The sequence below is a fragment of the Gopherus evgoodei genome, chromosome 3 (assembly GCF_007399415.2).
Source record: "Gopherus evgoodei ecotype Sinaloan lineage chromosome 3, rGopEvg1_v1.p, whole genome shotgun sequence".
Classification (NCBI taxonomy): Eukaryota; Metazoa; Chordata; order Testudines; family Testudinidae; genus Gopherus; species Gopherus evgoodei.
Window position 1 is genome coordinate 52,315,397 of NC_044324.1, and position 16,542 is coordinate 52,331,938.

General features: G+C 45.1%; 1 protein-coding gene across 2 annotated transcripts in view; it reads right to left on the reverse strand.

Moving 5' to 3' along the window:
* Nucleotides 1-16,542, reverse strand: part of CSMD1 (CUB and Sushi multiple domains 1) — a 2,060,432-nt gene that overhangs the window by 1,139,988 nt on the left and 903,902 nt on the right. For both annotated transcript variants that reach the window (XM_030555566.1, XM_030555565.1), the window contains exon 5: nucleotides 12,874-13,081. In XM_030555566.1, coding sequence (XP_030411426.1) covers nucleotides 12,874-13,081 — 208 coding nt within the window. The remainder of the gene's footprint in view (nucleotides 1-12,873; nucleotides 13,082-16,542) is intronic.

Below are 16,542 nucleotides of genomic sequence, written 5' to 3' on the forward strand. Positions count from 1 at the left end.
TGCAGTGAGTGGTATTAGGTCAGGGCTGCTTGCAAATGTGTTTGGCTGTCAGGATAAGTGTGCCTGGGGAAGGGTTTTTGGGGTATATGTGAGTGGCAGGGGCATTTGGAGGTCTCTGTCTGGGTGTGGAGTGAAAGAGGTATTTTACGATTTGTATATAGGGTTGGCTTTATATATGCAGGGGAGCTTTCAAGGTGGGGGTGAGGGGAGGGATTTCCATAATGCACAGGGCCCATAAATTCTTTCCTCTTGGCCTGTTGAGAGCTATGTGGCATAACAGATGAAAGAATATGGATCTCCAGAGGCAATATATTCAGAGAATTTAACCTAGCTTAACATCCTTAGCAATATTTTAAGTTTAATCAACAACTGTAAGCTAAAATAATAACTGAAAAAAAAGACTTGGACAGATTCCAGAGACTGGCAGACACAATAGACTGACGAAGGTGGGAGGGAGACTGAGATACAGGAAAACACAGGCTGGGGAAACACGGTAAGGAAGCATGTGTCTGTATTCTAGCTACATAGGAAGCTTGAAAACTTGAAGATGAAGTAGAAAGCTTTGTTGTTTGGCTAGGGGCTAATTCTGCCATCCTTATTCACACTGTAGCAGAATAATGCCTTAAGGATCACATTTGCTATAGCAGGATTCAATATATATGGGGAGGGAGATAACAGTTAGCAACAAGGAAAGGAAGATGGAATCTGATTGTCTATTTTTGCAACAATCCTATATTTAGTCAACATAATTCATTGCAATCTCTAATCCTTTTCATGTAAATGATTTATAAACTATTTCAAGATAAATAAAGATTTTGTAAACCAACATCCATTTTTACCCTGTTCACCCTCTCTTCACATTTATAGTGCGTCTCTCTCTCTCTCTCTCACACACACACACTCATTTTTCAAGTATTTCTAGCTTTGTAACATATTTTCAGTTTCACTTTGCACATTTATAATTTTCTATGTGCATTCAGATTACAAAGGCTATTACATATCTTTGTAAATGTAAAAAAAAAAGGTACAAGGGCTAAGTGGTGTTAATGCTGAATCTCAGACATAAGAATCTACATGCCTGGGTTAATATTTATGCAGCAGCTGAAATATCCTAGGCACTTTACACATGGAAGGTAATGGAAGGGTAATTTTCCTTTTAGCCTAAAAGAAACAAGTCTTTCTTCTTCGAGTGATTGCTCATATCCATTCCAGTTAGGTGTACGCGCCGCGCGTGCACATTCGTCGGAAAACTTTTACCCTAGCAACTCAGTGGGCCGGCAGGTCGCCCCCTAGAGTGGCGCCACCATGGCGCTTGATATATACTCCTGCCGGCCCACCCGCTCCTCAGTTCCTTCTTACCGCCCGTGTCGATCGTTGGAACAGTGGAGCGCGGCTTAGCTGACCTCCACTTCCCTAGCTACTCGTTTTCTCGTATATAATTATGCAGTTATAACACTTTTATATATATATATTTGTATGGTTATACGTGTTTTCCTTGCTAACATGGTTAGTTTAGTTAGCGGGGTTCAGGAAGTAGCCCCTTCCATGAGCCCAGTGCCGGAGCCATGCATGGCTCACCGGATTTTCAAAAGGGGCCCGGCTTACCAGAAGCCGCGGCCGAAGAGAGATCTACATGACTCCTGTTTGAAGAATCATACTTGACAGATAAGTGCCCCATTTGCAAGGCTTTTAAGCCGAGAACAAAAAGGTGCGGGGCTTTCACTTGCCCCTCCACCTTGGGCGCGGAGCGATGTTCAAGCGGCGGGCAGAAGCGCCTCCTCGGCACCGGACCCCGCCGGTACCACCAAGGCCTTCCAGCACCGACCGTCGCCGGCACCGATGTCGACTCGGCACCGTTCCCTTCTTCCGAGGTCGAGAGAGTCTACGATTCCTGCTGGTGCCTGGCGGCTCCCCGGCACGCGCCGTGGTTGAGCCCCCTGCTCCCGCTACTTCCGTGCCACCTGCATCGCAGCCAGAGAGCTCGCCTCAGTTGCGTTATCCGGCCTGCAGAGGCACCGATGACTTCGGCTCCGTCGATTCCAGTCCCCCAGGACCAGGGAATCCGGTGCCTGGCAGCTCCCCGGCTCGCGCCGTGGTAGAGCTTACTGCTCCTGCTGCTTCTGTGCCAGCTGCACCACAGCTAGACAGCTCGTCTAAGATGGCTCGCCCGGCGCCGACGACGTCGGCACCGTCGATCCCGGTCCCACGAGGGCCGTTGAATCCGGTGCCTGACGGCTCCCCGGCACGCGCCGTGGTTGAGCGTATTGCTCCTGCTGCTTCCGTGCCAGCGGCACCGCAGCCAGAGAGCTCGTCTAGTCGGATCGCCCGGCGCTGACACCTACTACGGCACCGATGACGTCGTCACCGTCGATCCCGGTCCCATAAGGGCCGTAGAATCCGGTGCCTGACGGCTCCCCGGCACGCGCCGTGGTTGAGCGTATTGCTCCTGCTGCTTCCGTGCCAGCGGCACCGCAGCCAGAGAGCTCGTCTAGTCGGATCGCCCGGCGCCGACGCCTGCTACGGCACCGATGACGTCGTCACCGTCGATCCCGGTCCCACAAGGGCCGTGGAATCCGGTGCCTGACGGCTCCCCGGCACGCGCCGTGGTTGAGCGTATTGCTCCTGCTGCTTCCATGCCAGCGGCACCGCAGCCAGAGGGCTCGTCTACGTCGGATCGCCCGGCACCGACACCTACTGCGGCACCGATGGCGTCGGCACCGTCGATCCCGGTCCCACACGGGCCGTAGAATCCGGTGCCTGACGGCTCCCCGGCACGCGCCGTGGTTGAGCGTTTTGCTCCGGCTGCTTCCGTGCCAACGGCACCGCAGCCTGAGGGCTCGTCTACGTCGGATCGCCCGGCACCGACACCTGCTGCGGCACCGATGGCGTCGGCACCGTCGATCCCGGTCCCACACGGGCCGTAGAATCCGGTGCCTGACGGCTCCCCGGCACGCGCCGTGGTTGAGCGTATTGCTCCGGCTGCTTCCGTGCCAACGGCACCGCAGCCAGAGAGCTCGTCTACGTCGGATCGCCCGGCACCGACACCTGCTGCGGCACCGATGACGTCGGCACCGTCGATCCCGGTCCCGCAAGGGCCATAGTATCCGGTGCCTGACGGCTCCCCGGCACGCGCCGTGGTCGAGCTACTTCTCCGGCTGCTTCCGTGCCCACGGCACCGCGGCCAGAGGGCTAGTCTAAGTCGGATCGCCCGGCACCGACACCTGCTTCGGCACCGTCGATCCCGGTCCCGCAAGGGCCGTAGAATCCGGTGCCCGACGGCTCCCCGGCACGCGCCGTGGTTGAGCGTATTACTCCCGCTGCTTCAGTGCTGACGGCACCCCAGCCAGACGGCTTATCTAACTCGGTTCTCCCGGCACCGGCACCTACCGAAGCTCTGATGACCTCGGTACCATGGATCCCGGCCCCACGAGGGCCGTCGAATCCGGTGCCTGACAGCTCCCCAGTACGCACTGTGGTTGAGCCTGCTGTTCCCTGCGCGCCGGAGATGTTACCAACGGCGAGGGCTCTCAGTGCCATGACGGAGTCAGTGCTGCCTGACCCGGGCACCGCCGGTACGGGTAATACAGTCTCTTCAAGGGACTGTCCCCTGTCAGTACAGCAGAGCGGCACCGTCTATGATCACGGTCCCGCAGACGCTCCAAGTCCTGTCGGCACGCCGGACACCACTGGCAGTCCCGGTACTGTTTTCCTCGGTACTGGTCACACTCACTGCACCGGTCGGTATCCCGTTCGCCGACCCGCTATCGGCACCGTTCCGACATCTGGCACCGGGGCAGGTACCTTGACTCCTGTAGCTCTTCTCCGAGCCTCGAGATCTCGGTCGACCTCCCGACACCGTTCTGGTTGCGGGTCTGGATCTCGTTCCAGGTACCGATACGCCTCCCGATGCCGGTCCCCGGTGCCGAGTTGGGCAAGGTCCGAGTGAGTCAGGGACTCGGCCCGTGCCCTCTTTTAGTACCTCCATGGCCGTCCGGACACGCATCCGTGTCACCCCATATGCGCGGATTTTATGCTCAGGACCACGATCCTGATATCATGGCCAGCGGGCGCCAGCCCCGAAGCGGAAAGAGCCTTGGCGAATGCAAGGTGTACTCTGCAGGGGCCCTGCACCTCTGGGTAGCAAAGCAACAAGCCTTGCTTAGCTGCGATAATTATAGCACCTGGGTGGAGGAGTTTCTCCCTCGAACCTCCCACCTAGAGTTCGCTGCCGTCTTGGAGGACGGGGGAAAGAATTTACCCTTTGTTGGTAAAGGCATCTTCGCGGCAGAGACAGCCCCAGACTGCGAAGCCTGCTGGACAATAGGGTCCTAATGCGTCTCAGCATGTATACGCCTGCGACCAAACGCAGGCCTTTATGGCCCCAGCCGCCATACTCTGTGCCTAGCCAGAGGCAGAACTCTGGAAAACGGCAAGGCCAAGGTGGTCGCAGACAAACGTCAGGCCCCCTAAAAAGCCAAAGTCGAGGTCCCTCGCAATTACCACTGGGACCAAAGACGGACCTTCCAAGGTTCACCGGAGGGCGGTGTACCAGTCGCAGGACGGGATCCTGATCCCGCTTTCTCCTGGCATGGCCCCAGTTACTTTTAGGTCGCTGGGTCCTGCGCACGATGGAGCATAGGTACCACCTTAAAATTGCTCCAGCCCTGTCCCCCTTCAGCGGACGAAAGGGGCTAGGGGTTTTACTCCCGTTATGCCCTAGTCCCCCACTCGACCACAGGTCAGACCTTCCTGGTCCTGCATGGACTCAACCGGTTTGGGATAAGGTTGAAGTTCTGCATGGTATCCCTGGGAACCATTATTCCATCCTTGCCTCCGGGGGGCTACTATGCCGCCCTGGATAGGAAGGACGCGTACTTTTGCAATGCCATCTTCCCTCCGCATGGGAGATGCCTCCGCTTTATAGCCAGCGGTGAATACTCCCGGTTTACGGCCATAGTCGCCGCCTACCGTAGCTATGTCGGATATGCGTTTTTCCGTATTGGGACGATTCGCTTATCCGAGGAGACTCTGACACACAAACCACTCAGCCAGTGGGCATCGTCACGGTCTTATTCACAGATCAAGGCCTGATGATTACTAATAGAGCAATCCGCTCTGGTTCCCACGCAGAGGTTGGGCTTCCTAGGGGCTATCTTGGTCTCCTACCTAGCCGGAGCCTGCTTATTGCAACTGCGGTTTTAGGCGATGGCATCAATCATCTGAGGTCTGAAGGCTTTCCCAACGACCTCAGCTCGTTCTTGTCTCAGTCTCCTGGGTCCATGGTTGCCCGCAAGTTTGTAACCAAACGCGCCAAGCTCCGCCTCCGTCCTCTCCAAGTCCGGCCCACCTCGGCGTACCGCTTGGACAGGGAGCCAATGGTCATGGTAGTCACCGTTCCCTCGAACGCCTTAGGCTCCCTAGAGTGGTGGCTAACTCCCTCCTTGGTGTGGACAGGATGCGGTTTCATCCGCCCCAGCCCTCACTGCCCCTGACGGCGGACGCATCATCTCTCTGCTCGAGTGCTCATGGTCACCTCCGAGCTTAAGGCCTTCGGTCTTCTAGGGAGCTGGCATTCCTCATTAATGCCCCAAGAATGAGAGTAGTCCGCCTGGCATGCCAGGGGTTCCATCGGCAGCTGCGAGGCCGTTGTATCTCGGTGTTTACAGCCAACACAATGGCCAGGTGCTTCATAAGCATTCAGGGGGGACATAGTCCTCCCCCCTTTTTTGTCAGGAGGCCATCCATTTCCGGGTCTTTTGCATGGCCCACTCGATGGAGCTGGCGACGTCCTTTCTCCCAGGCGTTCGGAACGTCTTATCTCTTTGACTCAGCAGGTCTTTCCTGTCTTACGAGTCATCACTCTGCCCCATGTGAGGCGTCCCGCTTTCCGGAAGTGGAAATGGTTCCTCGCACAGACCTGTTCGCTCACCGCGAGTGCAGGAAATGCCAGATGTTCTGCTCCTTCCAAGGTCTCTCCTCGGAATCGACCTTGGTCGCATTCCTGATGCCGTGGAACGGCCAACTGCATTATGCCTTCCCGCTGTTCCCACTGGTTCGTTACGTCCTGCTCAAATTCCGCAGGGGCGGAGCGTGCATCATCATCATGATCACTCCAGAGTGGTCCAGGCAGCACTGACATACCACGTTGCTCGGCCTGTCAGCCCAGACCTCATCACTCAGGGCAATGACAGGCTTCGTCACTTGGACCTGCAGCCTCTTCGCCTCACGTACCTGAGTCGGGGTGACAGGCAGCCTTCCGCCTGGTCAACGTACCGAGCCAGGTGGAAGCGTTTCCTTTACAGCTGCAGTACGCTCGATCTTGCTCCTGCTGAGGTCTCGATCCCCTCTATTTGGCCTGCCTCTGGCCTTCAGCGGCAGGATCTGGCGGTATCATCGCTGAGGATACTCTCAGCAGCCATCCCTACCTTCCAGCAGGCTAAGATGGACGTTCAGTGTCCCACTATGGGTTCGAGGTCCCTCAAGGGCTTGGAGCGCTTGCACCCTCGGGTGCGCCGCCCAGCCCCGCCCTGGGGCCTCAACCTAGTCTTGGCCAGACGGGTCTCTGAGATCAGAGCTCTTACGAAGGTTCCACAAAGACAAGGTGCAGTTATGACCGCACCCGGCTTTCCTCCCTAAGGTGTTTTGGCCTTTTATGTTACCCACAGCTCAACGCAATGGGCATAACCGTTGCACTCCTTGGACATCTGTGGAGTGCTCGCATTAGTTGTGCTGACAGAATCATTTCCTAAGGTGCCCCAGCTCTGCCCCGGTAGCGGGCCAAAGGGAGGGCTTGCTTGTTTTCCTCTCAGAGGATCTCATCTTGGGTGATGGCGGACATCCCCACTTGTTATGATTTGGCTCATATTTCCCCAAGCCACATCACCGTGCATTCTACCAGGGCTCAGGCTTCATCTGCCGCCTTGCTGGCTCGTGTTTCTACCCACGAGACCTGTCGCGAAGCTCCATTGGTCCTCGGTCCTTACCTTTGCTTCGCAGTATGCCCTGGTTCAAGAGAGGCTGTAGCCTCTGGCTCGGCAGTTTTATTCTGCCACATTTCACTCCGACCCCACCGCCTTTGTAAGGCTTGGGATTCACCTAACTGGAATGGATATGAGCAATCACTCGAAGAAGAAAAGACGGTTACTCACCTTTGTAACTGTTGTTCTTCGAGATGTGTTGCTCATATCCATTCCACACCCGCCCTCCTTCCCCACTGTCGGAGTAGCCGGCAAGAAGGAACTGAGGAGCGGGTGGGCCGGCAGGAGTATATATCAAGCGCCATGGTGGCGCCACTCTAGGGGGCGACCTGCCGGCCCACTGAGTTGCTAGGGTAAAAGTTTTCCGACGAATGTGCACGCGCGGCGTGTACACCTAACTGGAATGGATATGAGCAACACATCTCGAAGAACAACAGTTACAAAGGTGAGTAACCGTCTTGTCTCTTCTCCTAGTGGTTGAGGAAAAAGAAAATAAAAGAGAGTTCTGCAATGTTCAGAGGCACAGTCAGGAAACTTCTTTCACTGCATAAGAACAAGAACTTTATTGAATTTAAGAACTTATAACCCATGCTGCATATATCTTGTATGCCAGTAGATGGTGCTATTTACATCAATTAAGTACCTACCTAACATTGGTCTGGATCATCTGCAGGAATAAATTGGTATAGCTCCACAGGTTCCAGTAAAACTACCCTGATTTTCACCAGCTGAAAATTTGGCACATTACTGTTATACAGACTGTTTGGAGCAAGTGCGGTAAGGTTAAGATGGGTTTCCATAAAATAGTACAACAAATGTGTACACATTTGAATATGATCTAATTGAAGGTTGTTAAGAAACTCTACAAAAAGTTTATCTAAGTAATATAGAACAGGATTGTGACACAACCTTTACAAAAAAAATTATGAACACAGAGGCTGAAAGCACCATTCAATTGCCTCTAAGCAGCATCACCCAAAGCTTTAGATATTTTTACTTAATACCAAGATTTTCATGTCCCCTGGTGATTACATAAGATCAAATGTCAAAAGTAATAGTACTTTGCTGTTGTTCTTCCATGTTACCCTGAGAAATTTGCATATAGTTTTTATAGCCTTTTAACTGGTAACCATTGCAACTTCCTTAAGAAACTGAAATAATATTCTAGGTTTTTCTAAGCTGCAACAAGAAGAAAAGGATTTAAATCCAAAAAGTGCCTTTCATGCTCCTTTATTTGTGTAGCAAGTAAATCGGAGAAGGATTCAAAAACACTGCACAATCAAATAATGTTCTTCTTGTAATGTAAAAAAGGCACATACACAATTTCAAGTTTAGAATGAATAGGTCCAGTTTAAAGATTTCAAGTTCAAGATACATAATTGCAGGGTTAGACCTATTATGATAATCACCTTTGTTGTAGTCTAATATGAATACTTTAATACTCTATCAGGGAGAACATTGTGTCAATTTAAACATTTCAATCTAGCAAAAATTAGGACGGATTCAAAGATTTACATTAGCATACATGGTTTCGACCCAAACTCCAGCCTTGTGAATTACTACCTATGCCTGATCTGAAAATAAAAAGAATAATCTAGAGAACATCCCTCCAGATCAGGGGCTCCCAAACTTGGTTTGCGGCTTATTCAGTGTAAGCCTCTGGTGGGCCGCGAGACACTTTGTTTACCTGAGCGTCTGCAGGCACAGCCACTTGCAGCTCCCAGCCAATGGGAGCTGTGGGAAGCGGAACCCCTGCTCCAGATCAAATTTATTTTTTTAAATTTCAACCACCCAATACGCAAAAGCAAATAAAGTAAATTATTCAAATTTGATACAAAATCTTCAATTATTATTTTCATATATTAATTCTAAAAATGTTTTCCTTTCATTAGGTACAAGAACAAGTTAACTGTCTATAGCTCAGATTCTGCCCATGCTAAACTTTAAGCCTGTGGATAGTCCTCTTGACTTAAATAAGACTACCATTTGCTTAAAGTTAAGTATGGGCATGGCTTAAAGTTAAGCATGGCCCTGACTTGCAATTACTTCTTACTCTCTTGTTATAAATGGCATTCATCCGGAAGCAACATCAAAATGATATTTTTAGAGAGTGATTTTACATGAATGGACATCAAATGAAAGGTGTGACAATCTCATCTGGACCTTTTGGATGCTAAAAGCCGTACTGTAGATTCTATAAGCTATTCTAAAATACATTCTTTTTTGAAAAAGAAAACATGGCAAATTTTTGTTTTCAACCCACTGAAATGGCCAATCCATCTGCAAACTTCTACATAAATTCCTCCATTATTTTCCAAGTTAAGAAAACTTTAGAGATACTTGAGCTTTTAAAAATACATTAAATTGTTTGAATTCAGAATATTTTTAGAATGGGTCAGTTCAAAGTTTGAAAATGTTAAGGTTCCTAGTCACTGAGCATTTAAGGTTCTTTTCATACTAGTACTGCATGTACCACAACAAAAGAACCTAAGCAATGAAATATTGTATTACTTCATGAAGAAGCATTAGATTGGACAAAATTATTCTATTCTCTAAGTCAGTCCTCCATGAAATTGCTTTAACTTTAGGAGAAAAGAGAAAGAAGTTTGGCATTTGCTTCTTAGGACAAAGTCTAAATAATATCAAGATGTACGAAAAATAGTGGAATACATACATTTTGAGAGACTCAAGGAAAAATGAAGTTTGTATATTAGTTCTAATTTATTGATGACTCTCCAAAGAAAATGCATCGTCTTTTCAGTAACACACTCAACACTTATCTTTATAAATAATGTTTAAGGACTACTTCAGATCATTTTTAGCCTTCTTGTAGAATTCTTTATCCAGAAAAAAATGAGATAAAATGCTGTTTACACAGTTTGCATATAAAGTTATGCTGGACTGAAATACGTTAAACAACATTTTCTCTTGTATAAAGAACTATTTCTTGACAAGAAACATAAATAGAAAATAAAACTAAAAACAAAGAAACCTGAGAATTTAAAATGCAGATATATGTGAACTAAGAAAATACAAAATTAGGGGGGAAAAAACTCATTAAGTATGGCAACAACCAATAAACTGCTTTAATTTATACTTTTCCATCACACTACGCAGAAGCATTTTAAAATAACAATTTTATATTACAGTAAACGGAACTACTCAGTAAATTACACTTCTGTGTGGTCCAAAGTCTAATCAATTTAATGAGAGATTAAAATGTCTCCTACACGTGCTACATATGTTGCATTACCTCTACAACCCAATAATTATACCATTTTCAAGAATGATCTGCTATTTTAGTCAAATGAACTTTTCTATTATTTACAACATTTTCAGGGAAATGTATTATCAAAAATAATGCAGTGTAGAAACCTGCCTGAACCCTGTGGGTATGTGCTTGGTGTGCTGCCACTAGCTGCAGCCTGGGCTACCTCAGCTACACTACTATTTTTGGCACATAAGTCTGACAAGAACTAACACAAGTATGTCTACACAAGTTGGGAATCACACCACTCACTCCAAGTGCAGACATAGCCTTAGTGTTTGCAAGGTATCATGCACAGCTGTTCTGCTATATAAACAACAGTGACAAACTACAGGACCATTAGTCTGATTTATTTTCCCTTCCCCCTTCCACATATCCTCTGTCTCCCTGAACACTGCCCTAGGAAAATTTTTGCCCAGTCTCACTAATAAAAATTAATTTAATTGAAAGAACAATCATCATTACTGGGCCACACAAAATGCAATAAAAATACTAATTCTGTAATAGAGCCAGATTTCAACAAATCGGGAGCAACTGGGGGAAAAATTACATTTTTGACTGATACATGTATAGCCCTTCACATTTAAATACCGAACAACATCACATTTAACATACTGTTCATTTTAGCAGATTACATCATACACTACATTTAGCATATTTCTGTTGCAGCTATGGAAGCAGTCCTTGCTTAAACATGACTGGGTATGTAACTTCATTCCAAATTAGCTGAGAATGATGGAGAATCCTATTAAGTTCTTGATTCGATTTCTCACAAACCAACTTTTTTCATATAGCGGTGAGCAGAGAGAATATTCTTCAAGTTAATTCTGTTTTGTGTTTGTACGGGTGGTTTAGAGAGAGTGCAAGTGTGAGTCACATTTCTGGCATCTATTCTGCAGGAAGGGAGTGTAATTTATTTCTTTCTTTTTTAAACAAGAAGTCAGTGTTATGAATTAGCATTCACCCTGCAGGTGGAAACTGAAGGCTCTATGATGGCATTCTAGAACTCTGTTGTTTACTCATCAGATATTTTAGTGCAATAAATAGGCCTGAATCAAGCAAATCAGGAAAACCAGTTCAGCTGAGAGATTCCTCTTATCAATATAAAATTGGTGCTGGCTAGATTTCCACTACTCTCTGTTCAGCCTTGTGCTCACAAGGAGATCTCATGGGTTCATCTCTGAAAAACAGCATTTCATTGTGGGGAGCACTTTTATGGCTAAATTTTCAAAAGATGCCAGACCATCTGCACATGGGAAAATGTGATATTTGTGTGTGCATTCACTACAACAGCCCTAAAGTTTGGGAGAATGAAAGTGCAAATAGCTTAGTATATATATCCTATTAGCCAGTTGCACAGAAAATTAACTAGTTTTCATGTGCATCCGCAGAACTGCAGGTAAACCTTCATCTTCTGGTTTTGAACTCCTGGTGCTTAAAGGCTGTATTTCGATTAGTAAAGAACTAAAGAAAGTTTGCTGTTTAGAAGTGCAAGCATGAGAGAGACAGTAACCCCTTTAAACATGCTACAGATTGTATTTGCATAGCATAGTTTCTGCAGTCTGCAATACTTTATTCAAAAAACTTTTACTTATGTTTTCTCTTGGTTATACTCGAGAACAAGAAACACACACATATTAGCCATCACAGACTCTTTCCTGATAGACAAAGTTTGACCCTGGACATCTAGGCTTCAAAGAAATGCTAATACAACAGCCGTGCAATGTTTTGCAATGAATTAATTGCCATAAATTCCAAATTGCTATATAAACAAAATAAGAACTGCCTTTCACTTGCTAGAAAAAAAATACTCTTTTGGCAGTATTAATAATGGTGCTCATTAGTTATTAGAATACAGAGTAGAGCAGTTCTGAGGAGCCAGGCAGACTCTGAGTAGAACAGAGGAAAGGGAGCAGTCAAAACTGCATTTAGTTACTAAACGCTATTATTTGGACCCTACTAAATGCAGTTCCTTCATATTATGTTTGTTGTGTAAAGAGCAAAAGACACAAAGATGTGTCATAATACATAGTTGCCCCACTGACATAGGCAATTAACCAAATTTGTTTGTTTGTCTACTGAACAAAATAAGGACCTGATTCCAATCTCTCACCACAGTTCACCTCAATGGAAGTATGTCTGATTTACTATGGTGCAAGTGAATCAGAATCACTCCAATATCACTTAAAATCAATGGATGGGACTCTGGTGCCTTTTAAGTCAATAGCAAAACTCCCATTGACTTAAATGGGTCCAGGATTTCTTCCACTGTATTTTTGTTGTTTGGGTATCAAAGTGTGAAAAACTAGTTTTGGTGTAATAGTTGGAAATATTCTGATTGTCAAAATTCAAACAAACAATCCTGTGTATGAAACCCAAAGAGTATGTATTCTACCAATTCAATTCCTTTTTTGGAGTGAGGAAGCTGGGATTGACGGATGGGTAGACAGATACAGCCCAAATCATAATGCTTTCATTTCTGGGTGACCTAGAGGCCTGAAGAGAGATTTACAAGAAAATGCTCAACAACATATACAAATGAAACACAATCATCAATTGCCCTAAAGAAATATTCAACATCAAACAAGAACATAGAAAATGGGATGATTGTCCCATCTCTGGACTTACCAGATTGATGGTGCTTCAGTTCCACTGATCTCTAAGAAATCATATCCTTCCTCTAACTGGAAATCTGCAAAGACCAGAGCAATAGTATCTCCTGGTTCAGCCAGAATTGTCCATGTACAGTCTGCATTATTTTCATATTCTGAAGGGAAATGAGGGCTTGAAATAGTTCCGCTTGTCCCACGTAGAGTTCCGCCACAAGCACCTTCAGCTGATGGATACAACAACAATTTCTAATGAAGTGAGGTTATCTTAGCAAACAAAACAGCAATAATTTTAATTACCATGGAAAATTGATCACTGTATACACTACTGGAAAAATGCACCACATTTAAGAAAATGTTTAAAAAAATATGTATATATGTTTGTAAAGTAACAGTTGTGAGCCAGATTCTCTGGTCTGATCTGTCCCCTTTGAGTCTTTTCTGGTTAGAGATAGCCCTGGCATAGTTGTATCCAGTATGAACATAGAGTCAGTATAGCACCCAGCACTGGGTATTTTTACTCATTTTATTATCTTTCTTTACATAGCCTCTTAGGTGTATATGAAGTTTTAAAAACAAATAGGTTGAGAAGGTCCCTGCCCCAAGGGACCTACAATATAATTAGGATATATATTGCAGAAATAATTAAAGGGCTAGATACAAGAGTGGGAGAACAGTTGTAGGAGATCAGAGGTGAAAGACTAGGCAATGGAAGTGAACTTTCATGAAAGATTTGAAGAAAGAGAATGAACTCACTTGAAGCATGAGCAAAGGAATGCTGTTATGAGATAGACAGACAGAAGTGGAAGAAAGGGAGAAGCTAGGAGCTAGGACTAGCCAGAGAGGGACTGAAAGAAAAGAAATGGCCTGAGAGATACGTAGAAGCAAGGCGGGGTAGATCCTTGAAGATTAAGACAAGGAATATGAATATGATGAGGAAAAGGCGAAGAAATCATTGAAAGGATTCAAGCAGGCGGTAGAGTTTACCACCTCTTTTGCTATTTATCAAGTAGCCTTTGAATTTAAAAATGAAGAACTTTATAAAATGTAGCAAAGGCTATCATATGGACTGGAAATTCCTGTACAGATTAGATTCCCCCCTCCCCAATAAATTTAGTATACATACACAAGCTCCAGAGAATAGTTTGCATTCCTCCTCCTAAATCTTCTTTTGTAGAAACCAAAACTGATTCACGTTAATAAAACTTCCCTTTTTTTCTGAGCAAACAGACCATATTTATAACTTCCCATCCAATACTATAATTTGTAACTTTAAATGTGCAATTTTTTAAAATAATATAGAGTACAAACTTGTAAGTATCCAAACCTATAAGTCTTTCTATACAGCATGTGTAACTCGTATGACATTTTCATAACTGAAAGGGATATTATCAACCTCTAAATCCTTCCTGAAATAGTTATGCCTGCATTTAAGCAAAAAAGAAACAACAGCTAACTGAAAAGATTTGATCAGTGGGAAATCACCATTTTTTTTCTAATTTGTTTACTTGTGCATTTTAGAGCACTTTGTGTATACTCAGTTTCACTATTCCCCAAGTAGAGTTAGTCAGTCAATTTAAAGCAGTAGTGACAATACACTACATTTTAAAGTGACAAAATCCACAAGAAATGAGACAGGGAAATCAGGGTCAAGTAAAATGGTATTACCTGGACCTATTTTAATTCACTAGATTTCAAATGGATGAGGTCCCTGTAAATTTCAAACACTTCACTTCATATTATCTTCTAATCTAGTAGAGAAAACAACTAACTTGACAAATTTTGTGCCAGTACTTCAGCACACAAACTAATATAGAGATATTGATTTCCACTGGGGTCAGCACCAATGTCAGGGTTGGACTGAATCATTTAAAAAAAAATATGAGGGATGCCAGATTCTGCCAGTCTTTTTTATTCTTGTTGTTTGTTTCTTTGGATTTCTTGTTATGAGTTCGCCAAAATTTGAGTATCCTTTCTTTAGTTAACAAGGGTGTATTACAGCTATATATAGCCTGGATCCACCATAATGTTTGCTTCTCTCCCCCCAGGGCATAAGAACATAAGAACATAAAAAGCAAACAGGATGTTAGGAATCATTAAAAAGGGGATAGAGAATAAGATACAGAATATATTATTGCCCTTATATAAATCCATGGTACGCCCACATCTTGAATACTGTATACAGTTGTGGTCTCCTCACCTCAAAAAAGATATTCTAGCACTAGAAAAGGTTCAGAAAAGGGCAACTAAAATGATTAGGGGGTTGGAGATGGTCCCATACGAGGAAAGATTAAAGAGGCTAGGCCTCTTCAGCTTGGAAAAGAGGAGACTAAGGGAGCATATGATAGAGGTATATAAAATCATGAGTGATGTGGAGAAAGTGGACAAGGAAAAGTTATTTACTTCTTCCCATAATACAAGAACTAGGGGTCACCAAATGAAATTAATAGGTAGCAGGTTTAAAACAAATAAAAGGAAGTTCTTCTTCACACAGCACACAGTCAACTTGTGGAACTCCTTACCTGAGGAGGTTGTGAAGGCTGGGACTATAACAGTGTTTAAAAGGGAACTGGATAAATTCATGGTGGCTAAGTCCATAAATGGCTATTAGCCAGGAAGGGTAAAGAATGGTGTCCCTAGTCTCTGTTCACCAGAGGATGGAGATGGATGGTAGGAGAGAGATCACTTGATCATTGCCTGTTAGTTTCACTCCCTCTGGGGCACCTGGCATTGGCCACCGTCGGTAGACAGATACTGGGCTAGATGGACTTTTGGGTCTGACCCGGTACGGCCGTTCTTATGTTCTTATGTTCTTAATTTAATTTAGTATGTTCCAGGATTGAGCTGTTATCTATACCCCACTTTGAACATACGCAGCATGGCTACATTAAGAGTGTGCACTTGTGTAACTACAACGTTATTTTAGCGTTCGCAAAGCCTCAGACTTCAAGTACTTCTTTGCTAGAGGTTAGTTTACCCAAAATAATTTCAAAGAGGTGGAACTCAAATGGGTTCCTAGAAAACACACACACACACACACACACACACACACACACACACACACACACACACACACACACACACACACACACACTTACTTTATATTTGAGGCAGTAAAAAATCTGACACATTTTCAACCAGAAATAGTTTTTTGACAAAAATGAAAATGTTCAAGGAAAATTTGAGGGGAAAAAAGAACTCACTAAATATAATTAAGCATTTTTGACTAGCTTTTCCTTACTCTACAAGGAAGTATAATCCCTGCTTTAAATGTTAACCTCAACTCTGTTTTAGCTATAGAGCAAATGTGGCACTTCCATAGCAGTACAGTATACAAAATGAAGTGCTCTACAAGAGGAATATATCAGCTGCTAAGCAGGCATATGAGGGAAATTTAAGAACAGGAGTAGGCTCAGCAGAGGATTTTTTTTACCTTTGTTGGTTAGGTAACATATAGTAATTTTGCTGGATCTAACAATCAGCAATTTATAGCAATTAAGTTGGGGCGGTTGGCTCCCCCATAGTGCTTTATGCTGTCATGTATCTTTAAACAAAATAATAAATAAACAAACTGCAATCACTCAAGTGAGAGTTTGTTCTTATTTGCTTATCGCACAGCACATAAAATAAACAGCAGTTGAACCAATTCAGTCTAACCCTTTTACACTTAATGTAAAACCTGGATTCA